The 13020-nt window shown below is 48.8% G+C and overlaps 1 protein-coding gene across 1 annotated transcript; it reads left to right on the forward strand.

The window, feature by feature from the left end:
* The first annotated feature begins 610 nt into the window (after positions 1 to 610).
* On the forward strand, positions 611 to 12641 carry ndufa6 (NADH:ubiquinone oxidoreductase subunit A6). Its single transcript, XM_078237637.1, has 3 exons — positions 611 to 774; positions 6107 to 6222; positions 12429 to 12641. The coding sequence occupies exons 1-3, from the start codon at positions 639 to 641 to the stop codon at positions 12558 to 12560; spliced, it is 384 nt and encodes a 127-aa protein (XP_078093763.1). The 5' UTR covers positions 611 to 638; the 3' UTR covers positions 12561 to 12641.
* The last annotated feature ends 379 nt before the right edge of the window (positions 12642 to 13020 follow it).

The following is a 13020-nucleotide window of genomic DNA, read 5'->3' on the forward strand; positions in this document are numbered from 1 at the left end:
GTCTCGCCAACATACCAAGCCTCGGGACATCGTTTCCTGCAACGTATGAGGTAGACAATGGTGGCCGAGTCGCAACAGTATGCACCGTGTACCTGGTGGGTGATGTTCTCATGTGTCGACGTGTCGACGATCCAACACGTCTTGCAGAGGTTGCCATGGCAGGGTTGTGTGGTGTCGTGGTCGCTGCTCACCTGATGAAGGGGCAGCGCTCCGGAAGCTCGTGATACCAAATAAAGCAGTTGGATTTTAACCTGGTGTTGTGAGACTTCTCACCATCTTCACCATCAGGACCAAGAACCGCTCGACCAATCCATGCGATGAAAGGGCCGGCAAATATGATTGGCATTCCCCACCACCAATCAGAGTGAAGAAGGGGCGGGGTATTCTGATTGACATTCCCCGTTCCCAATCAGGGTAAAGGAACGGCTGACCAATCAGTGTGAGGAATGGGCGGGATAGATATTGATTGACGGCCGTGTGCACCAATCATTGGAAAGGAAAGGCGGGATATCCCGCAGGCGCGCACTGATTGACATGGCCTTCGACCAATCAAAGGAAGGGAGAGGCGATGTCCCGGTCGCTGCCCTGGGAAATGGACCAGTCAGCAAGCGGGGATCTCCGCCCCTCACCGGGTTAAGATGGCGGCGGCGAGCAGCGTCCGGCTGATGGGCTCGGTCAAGGTGGTGAAGCCGTTTCTGTCCCGGAACCAGAGCGAAGCCAAGCGGCGGGTGCGGGAGCTTTACCGGGCCTGGTATCGGGAGGTGCCCAACACCAGTAAGGAGCCGGAGCGGAGGGGGCCGGGGCACTCGGGACGGTCACTGGGGTCAGTCCAGCCGGCCTGAGCTCCGGGGTCTGGAGCCCGGGGTCCGGAGCCTGGGGTGACGCGGGCTGGACAGCCGGGGCTGGCTGCGGGCTGCAGGGAGCGCCCTTGGCTGGAATGTCCTTGACCTGGAGGCCATTCAGCCCCTCCAGCCTGCTGTCCCAGCAGTGAAATGACGGCTCATCCGGAAATCCACTTTCGCCCTAAAACCCCTTAAAATCTCAGCTCATCAACCAACAGCTTCCATAACCCATAGGCAACATTAGATTCAGTAAGTAGTCTCACAACGCCAGGTTATAGCCCAATAGGTTTATTTGGTCGCTCGAGCTTTCGGAGCGCTGCTCCTTGAAGGAAGACCTTGAAGGGGCAACACTCTGAAAGTTTGTGCTACCAAATAAATCTGTTGGACTTTAACCTGCTGTTGTGAGACTTCTTACTGTGCTTACCCCAGTCCAACGCCGGCATCTCCACATCATAGCATTAGATTCTGCACACCCTCTCCTTTCCCTCTATGTCCTCTATGAACAGTATACTTTGTATAGCAGGCAAGAAACAATAAATTTCACTGTATATTAATACACGTGATAAATCAAATTAAGATACCCGGGAACATCACCAACATATGGGTCACATGTTGGTTAGCACTGCTGGCTCACAGCGCCCAGGGACTCCGATTCAATTCTGGCCTCGGGTCACTGTCTGTGTGGAGTTTGCACATTCTCTGTGTCTGCGTGGGTTTCCTCCAAGTGCTCTGGTTTCTTCCCACAGTCTGAACGTTAGATTGATTGGCCATGTTAAATTCTCCCTCAGTGTCAGGGGGATTATCAGGATAAATACATGGGGATTACAGGGAATAGGGCCTGGGTGGGATTGTTGGCGGTGCAGGCTTGATGGGTCAAATGGTGTCCTTCTGCACTTTAGGGATTCTATGATCACCCACTGGAGGTTCCCCTCCAACCCCCTCACCATCCTGACTTGGAACTATATCAGCCGTTCCTTCTCTGTCGCTGGGTCATAATCCAGGAATTTTGGTTTCCTTCCACAGTCTGAAAGATGTGCTGGTTAGGTGCGTTAGCCATGCTAAATTCTCCCTCACTGTACCTGAACAGGCACCAGAGTGTGGCAACTAGGGGATTTTCACAGTAACTTCATTGTAGTGTTAATGTAAACCTATTTGTGACACTAATAAATAAACTTTAAACTTTATAAAACAAAATGACATTATACCACATAAGGAGATATTAGGTCAGATGACCAAAAACTTGGTCAAAGTGTTTGCTTTTAAGCAGTGTCTTAAAGAAGGAAAGTGAGATAGAGGCGGAGAGGTGTAGGGAGAGAATCCAAGAGATTGTGGCCCATGCAACTGAAGGCACGGCCACCGATGGTGGAGCAATTATAACTGGGATGCAGGTGGTAAAGCTGGGTTGTGGCAGCATACGTGTTAGCTTAGAAATAATGTCACTAAAGGGCAGCGTGTGTACGAGCAACAGCAGGGAGTCAAGGTTCGATCCCTGTGGGGATACGAGAGGTAACTGCAGGAACAGGAAGGGAAATCATTGCAAGGGATTTCGAGCAATGATTCACTAAGAACGGTACCTCGATTTGAAGAATGGTTTTGTCTCCTCAAGGACTGTGCAATGGCCACTCCCAGCACTGCTGTCAAGGGCAAATGAGTGGACCGGTGAGGACAAGGTCAAGTAGCTTTTTTTCCCCCTCTTTTTGGTTCCCTTACCACCTGCTGCAGACCCAGTCTGGCAAAATCTCCTTCTGGACTCACCCAGCTCAATTGATCTGTGAAGTCAATCACCCAGAGTGAAAATTCTCCGCCCTTGTTATCCTCAGTGCTTCTTCCGTGTGATATTCAACATGGAAGAGTGCTGATTCATCAGTTAATGGGGTTCGGTGGATGTTAATCAAAGAACAAAGAACAATACAGCACAGGAACAGGCCCTTCGGCCCTCCAAGCCCGCGCCGCTCCCCGGTCCAGGATTGAATCCTGAATCCAGGATCCCCGCCCAATTTTCCAGCCTATCTACATACCAATATCCTATCCACCGAGCTGTCCCTCACAGCTACGATGCTTTGTTCATTACAACCTATTAACTCACCCCCACCCCCCTATTCCAGACCATGTGATCCCCAGGGAGAGGCGAAAACCCAGAGTGAAAAACCCCAGGGCCAATATGGGGAAAAAAAAAAATCTGGGAAATTCCTCTCCGACCCCCTGAGGCGATCGAAACGAGTCCAGGAGATCACAATGGCCCTGATCGGAAAATGCTTCCCAACCCTAGTCATTTCCACTTCAGCAGGAGATTTCCTTGTCTGTGTTTGACTTGATGCCATGAGATTTCATGGCGTCCATGGTCAATGTTGAGGACTCCCTGGGCACCTCCCTCCTGACTGTACACCACTCTGCTGTCACCTTTGTTGGGTATGTCCTGTCGGTGAGACAGGATGTACCCAGGGATGGTGATGGAGGAGTTTGGAGTATTGACTGTAAGGTATCATAGAATCCCACAATGCAGAAGGAGGCCGTTCAGCCCATCGAGCCTACACCAACAACAATCCTACCTAGGCCCTCTTCCTATTTGAGAGGTATTGATAGAGTGGATTCTCAGAGGCTTTTACCCAGGGCTGGAATGGTTGCCACAAGAGGTCACAGGTTTAGGGTGCTGGGGAGTAGGTACAGAGGAGATGTTAGGGGTAAGCTTTTCACTCAGAGGGTGGTGGGTGTGTGGAATCAGCTGCCAGTAGTGGTGGTGGAGGCGGATTCGATCGGGTATTTTCAGAGACTTTTGGATAAGTTCATGGAAGTTAGTAAGATAGAGGGTTATAGGTAAGCCTAGTCGGTAGGGACATGTTCGGCGCAACTTGTGGGCCGAAGGGCCTGTTTGTGCTGTAGCTTTTCTATGTTCCCGCAACCCCACGTATTTACCCTGCTAGTCCCCTCACACTAACTGGCAATCTAGCATGGCCAATCCTCCTAACTCTCATATCTCTGGACTGTGGGAGAAAACCGGAGCACCGGAGGAAACCCACGCAGACACGGGGAGAATGTGCAAACTCCACAGTCACCCAAGGCCGGAATTGAATCCAGGTTCCTGGTGCTGTGTAGCAGCAAAGCTAATCACTGTGCTGTATGATTCATTGAGTGTGACTATGTCAGGCTGTTGCTGGAGTAAGCTGTGGGACACTCTTCTAATTTAGGCATTACTCCTGGATGTTAGTCTGGGTGCTTTGCCGGCTCAACCGGGCAGGTTGTGCATTTGTCACTTGCGGTGCCCACTCTGTTATCATCATTGTTGGGTGTGCTCGATCTCGATTCACAGATGAAGCTGGAGACTAGATTGTTGCTAAGCTTTCATTTTTATTGAACACTAGTCTCTCATCATGTACAATACAAAAATTAAACATAGAAACTGCTGGAAGGACACGGCAGGTCTGGCTGCATCGCTGGAGTGAGATAGAGTTAACAAAGAAAATTTGAATCCATTTTGAATTAGTTTGCCTCGTCCATATGGACTTGGTGCTAACTCTGTTTCTCTCTCCACTGATGCTGCCAGACTTGCTGAGTCTTTCCAGCATTTCCTGTTTTATTTCCAGCATCCATAATATTTTGCTTTTACTATTATGTACAATAACGACTCAGCACAAGGATATACATAGAATTCTCTTTCTCCATGCTCTGTTATATTAGGATCACTGATTATGTAGACTATATATTTACCTATTTAACATTAAACATTTATGCTATATCTCCCCCCACCCCCACCCAGTAATTTCTGGTCACGAAGGTAAGCATTGTGGTGGTTTCAGCAAACTCATTGACCTCGTTCTCATCTTTCTTGGAGGAAATATGGCTTTCAGGTTCTCTACGTTCTCTCTGGAACTCTGCAGAGCAGCGGGTGAATCTTCAGACACTTTTGGTTCTTTGTTCAGATTGTCTTCTTGATCGCATGGGTGACTAATCTGTTCCTGTGGTCGTCTATTTCTCATTGAAAGCTCTGATGGAGCCAAATCATTCTGGAGTGGTGTGGAACTGTAGCTTTAGTGCTAAGTTGGTATCAGCATTCATTTTCAGCAAAGCTTTGACTGTTCTTACTCCTCTCTTAGCCTCACCATTTGCTTGTGGGAACCTGGGTGAACAAGTTGTGTGGACAGATTCATAACCTCTGTACTTCCTTGAACCCTTCATTTGCAAACCATGGACCCTAATCTGAAATGATAATCATAGAATCCCTACAGTGCAGAAAGAGGTCATTTGGCCCATTGAGTCTGCATCGACTCTCTGACAGAGTATCCCATCCAGACCCTCTTTCCCCCACCCTACCCCCCAATCCCACACTTTTACAATGGCGAATTCACTTAACCCGCACATCTTTGAACTCTGGGAGGAAATTGGAGCACCCAGAGGAAACCCACACAGAGATAGGGAGAATGTCTGTCTGGAGTTCGCACAATCACCCAAGGCCAGAATCGAACCCAGGTCCCTGGTTCTGTGAGGCACAGAGGTTACCTGTAAAGGTAAATGGGGAGGACCCTTGGTTTAATGTTTGACCCAAAATACACCACCTGCAGCAGTGCAGCACTCCCTCAGTACCACTACCCTGGCATGTCAGAGTGAGGTTTGAACCCTTGACCTCCTGACTCAGAAGCCAGACTGCTACCCAATGAGCCATAGCCAACATAACTTGGATTTGTAGAATGCCTTTCATAACCTTGGCATGTCCCAAAACACCTCCCAGTCAATGAAGTGTTTTTGAAGAGTTGTGTGTGGAGGAACTCTGCACTTTAGACTTCCTGCGCCTGAGCTTATGTGGAGTTTGGTGGTGTGTCTATGGGGGAGTAGGTGCACACGGTACCAGACACACGTGCACACTCGTTCTGTGGGTTTCTTACTTCACTGGCTTGGAGATCTTTGCACTTTCTTTATTCCTTTTTGCTTGGTACGTCAGACATCTACTGACTGCAAACATCTGGAACTGCTGCTGTAGGATTCTGCAAATGGCAAGTATTAAAGGAAGATTGCAGACCAGTCAAAAGAAAGTTAGGTCGGCTTTGAGTTTTGTGGAATCTAAGGGGAAGCTAAATAAGCAGAAGGAAGAAAGGAATAGAACAGCACGCTGATGGGGTAGATGAAGAGATGGGAGGAGGACTTGTGTGGAGTGTAAACGTCAGTATGAACCAGTGAGTGCTGTATGTTTAATGTAAATGTAGACAGTGATGTGTAGGATGGGACTCTGCAATGTTTGTTTGATTGTATCTATCATTCCATTCTTTCTACAGTACAGAAATTCCACCTGGATATTTCAATGAAACAGGGACGAGATAAGGTGCGGGAAATGTTCATGAAAAATGCCCACGTCACCGACCCCCGGATTATCGACTTGTTGGTGATTAAGGTATGAAAGTCTGGGATTGCAGTAAATCCCAGTGTGATTGGAAGTGTGCTGGCTTCGGGAAATGGGAGTTTGAACAATGTCAGTGTTCTGGTCAAAGGCCAGCCTGTGTTTTCTCCTCTTCGCTCCCCAAAAGTGCGGCTAGTCTTTGATGTTGCTGGATCCAGGGGCCAACTAGGTCAGTGAGCACGGGGCTGATGGAGGAATCGGACCCAGTGTGAGTCAGAGGCATCAAATCTATTAACCTTGTATCATGGTTCCACACAGGGTAATGTAATACACCCGCCCTGTCACAGCACTGAAACAGCCCAAACCAAACTCACAAATGGCATCCTCTGTACACCAGCTTCCTCCAAAGTCCAGTTCGTAGTGGATTTGCCCTCGCCCAGTTCCACATCTTGCCTATCTAACCATAGTAAGAGTTTTAACAACACCAGGTTAAAGTCCAACAGGTTTATTTGGTAGCAAATGCCATTTGCTACCAAATAAATCTGTTGGACTTTAACCTGGTATTGTTAAAACTCTTACTGTGTTTACCCCAGTCCAACGCCGGCATCCCCACATCATATCTAATCATAGCCAGAGCATCTCCAGCAATGGTTTTTCCCCCACCCCTGCATCTTTCCTTGGGGGAACTCCAGAGGTATCCATCCTCAACCTCCTTGTCTTCCTTGCCAAGCAGATATAGGATTGGGTTCTCCATCTCCTGTTGCTTGGTGTCAAATTTCTGATCTTTGATGACCTGCTATTTCTTACAGTAAAATGTTGTGAAGCCCAAAGTGATCATCGAGCCCTGACACAAGCTCCTTGTTTGCTCCCAATCTCATCCCTGGCCCCAGCCTCGATTTTGGGCTGGACAAGACTATTCGCAACCGCAACATCTTATCCAACGCAACACTGAGCTTCCAGCCCCAATCCCTCTCCATTAATAATGTGGTCTGTCTCTGGCACTTCCTCAGCCCATCAGCTGAAAGCTTCATCCCTGGCTTTGACTCCTCCAAGTGTCAACCTTGGTCAACCTCTCACATTCCTCTGTGAGCTTTAGCCAAAACTCCACCTGATCTCTCTGACCGTGAAACTATCATCAATTGCCGTAAAAACCTATCTGGTTCAGTAATATCCTTTTGGGAAGGAAATCCGCCATCCTTACCCAGTCTGGCCTACATGTGACTCGTTCTACACTATATGGCCACTACACATGGCCATGGGGACCAAATTCACACCTCAATATGCCAACATCTTCATGCACAGGTTCGAACAAAACCTCTTCACCGAACAGGACCTTCAACTGACGCTGTACACTAGATACGTAGATGACGTTTTCTTCCTTTGGACTCGTGGCGAACAATCACTGAAACAACTATATGATGACATCAACAAGTTCCATCCCACCATCAGACTCACCATGGACTACTCTCCGGAATCGGTTGCATTCTTGGACACACGCATCTCCATCAAGGGTGGTCACCTCAGCACTTCACTATACCGCAAGCCCATGGATAACCTCACGATGCTCCACTTCTCCAACTTCCACCCGAAACACGTTAAAGAAGCCATCCCCTATGAACAAGCCCTCGTGAACACAGGATCTGCTCAGATGAGGAGGATCGCAACAGACACCTGCAGACGCTAAAAGACGCCCTCAAGAACAGGATATGGCGCTCGACTCATCAATCAACAGTTCTGACGCACCACAGCGAAAAACCGCATCGACCTCCGAAGACAAACACGGGACACAGCGGACAGAGTACCCTTCGTCGTCCAGTATTTCCTCGGAGCGGAGATACTACGTCATCTTCTCCGGAGCCTTCAGCATGTCATCGATAAAGACAAACATCTCACCAAGGCCATCCCCACACACCCACTTCTTGTCTTCAAGCAACTGCACAGCCTCAAGCAGACTATTGTCCGCAGCAAACTAGGTAAGAAGTTTAACAACACCAGGTTAAAGTCCAACAGGTTTATTTGGTAGCAAACGCCACACAAGCTTTGGGAGCCCCAAGCCCCTTCTTCAGGTGAGTGGGAATTCTGTTCACAAACAGGGCATATAAAGACACAAACTCAATTTACATGAATAATGGTTGGAATGCGAATACTTACAGCTAATCAAGTCTTTAAGATACAAACAATGTGAGTGGAGAGAGCATCAAGACAGGCTAAAGAGATGTGTATTGTCTCCAGACAGGACAGCCAGTGAAACTCTGCAGGTCCAGGCAGGCTGTGGGGATTACAAATCATAGAAACCCTACAGTGCGGAAGGAGGCCATTCGGCCCGTCGGGTCTGCACCGACCACAATCCCACCCAGGCCCTACCCCCATATCCCTACATATTTACCCACTAATCCCTCTAACCTACACATCTCTGGACACTAAGGGACAATTTTTAGCATGGCCAATCAACCTAACCCGCACATCTTTGGACTGTGGGAGGAAACCGGAGCGCCCGGAGGAAACCCACGCAGACATAAGGAGAATGTGCAAACTCCACACAGACAGTGACCCAAGCCGGGAATCGAACCCAGGTCCCTGGAGCTGTGAAGCAGCAATGCTAACCACTGTGCTACCGTGCCGCCCTATATGTGACATGAACCCAATATCCCGGTTGAGGCCGTCCTCGTGTGTGCGGAACTTGGCTATCAGTTTCTGCTCAACAACTCTGCGCCGTCGTGTGTCGTGGAGGCCACCTTGGAGAACGCTTACCCAAATATCAGAGGCCGGATGCCCGTGACTGCTGAAGTGCTCCCCAACAGGAAGAGAACAGTCTTGCATGGTGATTGTCGAGCGGTGTTCATTCATCCGTTGTCGCAGCGTCTGCATGGTTTCCCCAATGTACCATGCCTCGGGACATCCTTTCCTGCAGCGTATCAATTAGACAACGTTGGCCGAGTTGCAAGAGTATGTACCGTGTACCTGGTGGATGGTGTTCTCACGTGAGATGATGGCATCTGTGTCAATGATCCGGCACGTCTTGCAGAGGTTGCTGTGGCAGGGTTGTGTGGTGTCGTGGTCACTGTTCTCCTGAAGGCTGGGTAGTTTACTGCGGACAATGGTCTGTTTGAGGTTGTGCGGTTGAAGGCAAGAAGTGGGGGTGTGGAGATGGCCTTGGCGAGATGTTCGTCTTCATCAATGACATGTTGAAGGCTCCAGAGATGCCGTAGCTTCTCCACTCCGGGGAAGTACTGGACGACGAAGGGTACTCTGTCCACCGTGTCCCGTGTTTGTCTTCTGAGGAGGTCGGTGCGGTTTTTCGCTGTGGCGCGTTGGAACTTTTGATCGATGAGTCGAGTGCCATATCCTGTTCTTGAGGGCATCTTTTAGCGTCTGCAGGTGTCTGTTGTGATCCTCCTCATCCGAGCAGATCCTGTGTATACGGAGGGCTTGTCCGTAGGGGATGGCTTCTTAACGTGTTTAGGGTGGAAGCTGGAGAAGTGGAGCATCGTGAGGTTATCCGTGGGCTTGCGGTACAGTGAAGTGCTGAGGTGACCGTCCTTAATGGAGATGCGTGTGTCCAAGAATGCAACTGATTCTAGAGAGTAGTCTATGGTGAGTCTGATGGTGGGGTGGAACTTGTTGATGTTGGAACTTGTTCATGTCCCCATGGAGACCAAATTCGCACCTCAATATGCCAACATATTCATGCACACGTTCGAACAAGACTTCTTCACCGCAAGGGACCTTCAACCGATGCTATACACGAGATACATCGATGACATTTTCTTCCTTTGGACTCATGGTGAACAATCACTGAAACAACTATATGATGACATCAACAAGTTCCATCCCACCATCAGACTCACTATGGACGACTCTCCGGAATCGGCTGCATTCTTGGACACACGCATCTCCATTAAGGACAGCCACCTCAGCACCGCACTGTACCGCAAGCCCACGGATAACCTCACGATGCTCCACTTCTCCAGCTTCCACCCTAAACACGTTAAAGAAGCCATCCCCTACAGACAAGCCCTCCGTATACACAGGATCTGCTCGGATGAGGAGGATCGCAACAGACGCTGAAAGATGCCCTCATGAGAACAGGATATAGCGCTCGACTCATCGATCAACAGTTCCGACACGCCACAGCGAAAAACCACACCGACCTCCTCAGAAGACAAACACGGGACACGGTGGACAGAGTACGCTTCGTCATCCAGTACTTCCCCGGAGCGGAGAAGCTACGGCATCTCTTCCAGAGCCTTCAACATGTCATTGATGAAGACGAACATCTCGCCAAGGCCATCCCCACACCCCCACTTCTTGCCTTCAAACAACCGCACAACCTCAAACAGACCATTGTCCGCAGCAAACTACCAGCCTTCAGGAGAACAGTGACCACGACACCACACAACCCTGCCACAGCAACCTCTGCAAGACTTGCCGGATCGACACAGATGCCATCATCTCACGTGAGAACACCATCCACCAGGTACACGGTACTTACTCTTGCAACTTGGCCAACGTTGTCTTCCTGATACGCTGCAGGAAAGGATGTCCCGAGGCATGGTACATTGGGGAAACCATGCAGACGCTACGACAACGGATGAATGAACACCGCTCGACAATCACCAGGCAAGACTGTTCTCTTCCTGTTGGGGAATACTTCAGTGATCACGGGCATTCGGCCTCTGATATTCGGGTAAGCGTTCTCCAAAGCGGCCTTCACGACACACGACGGCGCAGAAACTGATAGCCAAGTTCCGCACACATGAGGACGGCCTCAACCGGGATATTGGGTTCATGTCACACTTTGTATTCCCCACAGCCTGCCTGGACTTGCAGAGTTTCACTGGCTGTCCTGTCTGGAGACAATACACATCTCTTTAGCCTGTCTTGATGCTCTCTCCACTCACATTGTTTGTATCTTAAAGACTTGATTAGCTGTAAGTATTCGCATTCCAACCATTATTCATGTAAACTGAGTTTGTGTCTTTATATGCCCTGTTTGTGAACAGAATTCCCACTCACCTGAAGAAGGGGCTTGGAGCTCTGAAAGCTAATGGCTTTTGCTACCAAATAAACCTGTTGGACTTTAACCTGGTGTTGTTTAACTTCTTACTGTGTTTACCCCAGTCCAACGCAGGCATCTCCACATCATGCTTTCCTTTGAACATTGCAGCAAACTACCCAGCCTTCAGGAGAACAGTGACCACGACACCACACAACCCTGCCACGGCAACCTCTGCAAGACGTGCCGGATCATCGACATGGATGCCATGATCTCACGTGAGAACACCATCCGCCAGGTACACGGTACTTACTCTTGTGACTCGGCCAACGGTGTCTACCTGATAAGCTGCAGGAAAGGATGTCCCGAGGCATGGTACCTTGGGGAAACCATGCAGACGCTGCGACAACGTATGAATGAACACTGCTCGACAATCACCAGGCAAGACTGTTCTCTTCCTGTGGGGGAGCACTTCAGCGGTCACGGGCATTCAGCCTCTGATCTTCGGCTAAGCGTTCTCCAGGGCGGCCTTCATGATACATGACAACACAATCGCCGAGCAGAAACTGATAGCCAAGTTCCACACACATGAGGACGGCCTCAAACAGGATCTTGGGTTCATGTCACACTATCTGTAACCCCCACGACTTGGCTGGGCTTGCAAAATCTCACTAACTGTCCCGGCTGGAGACAATTCACATCTCTTTAACCTGTGCTTAACCCTCTCTCCACTCACACTGTCTGTACCTTTACAACTTGATTATCTGTAAAGACTCCAACCGTTATCTTGTAAATTGAGTATGTGTCTATATATGCCCTGTTTATGAACACAATTCCTCACCCACCTGAAGAAGGAGCGACATTCCGAAAGCTTGTGCTCCCAAATAAACCTGTTGGACTTTAACCTGGTGTTGAGACGTTTTACTGTGTTTACCCCAGTCCAACGCCAGCATCACCATATCATGGTCACATGTAGGCCAGACCAGGTAAGGATGACAAATTTCCTTCCCTAAAGTACACTAGTGAACCAGATGGGTTTTCCCAATAATCGACAATGGTTTCATGGTCACCAGGAGATTCTTAATTCCAGATTTTATTTTATTGAATTCAAATTCCATCACCTGCCCTTGCGGGATTTCAACCTGGGTCCCCAGAACATTAGCTGAGTTTCTGAATTAATAGTCTAGCAATTATACCACTGAGCCATTGTCTGTCACTGTTCTCCCCAGTTCTCTGATCTCTCACCTTGCTATTTCTTTTTCAGGGTAAAATGGATCTTGAAGAAACTATTAAAGTCTGGAAGCAGCGGACACACATCATGCGTTACTTCCATGAAACAGAAACTCCCCGGCCCACGGATTTCCTCTCCAGGTTCTACGGCGGCCATGATGCGTAAATAATGAGGAAAAACTGCTGTTGTAAAATAAATGTATTCAAAAATAAAAAACCCTTTTAAGGTTAAATAAAATGGATTTGATCATCTGTAGTTGTAGGGGGTTGGTGGTTGTGTCTGTATTTCACTGTCCAAAAATATTGACACAGAAGAACAGTGGATATATTTAAAAGGGTGAATTAGAAAAATATTTTCAGCCAAAATCAAGAACAAACAAGTAATAGTAAAACATGGATAAATGGGCGGCACAGTGGTTAGCACTGCTGCCTCACAGCGCCAAGGACCCGGGTTCAATTCCAGCCTTGGGTGACTCTGGAGTTTGCACGTTCTCTCCATGTCTGTGTGGGTTTCCTCCGGGTGCTCCGGTTTCCTCCCACAGTCTAATGACATGCTGGTTAGGTGGATTGGCCATGGTAAATTGCCCCTTAGTGTCCAAAGATATATAGGTTAGAGGGATTAGCGG

This window comes from Mustelus asterias, chromosome 21 (genome assembly GCF_964213995.1).
Source record: "Mustelus asterias chromosome 21, sMusAst1.hap1.1, whole genome shotgun sequence".
Lineage (NCBI taxonomy): Eukaryota > Metazoa > Chordata > Chondrichthyes > Carcharhiniformes > Triakidae > Mustelus > Mustelus asterias.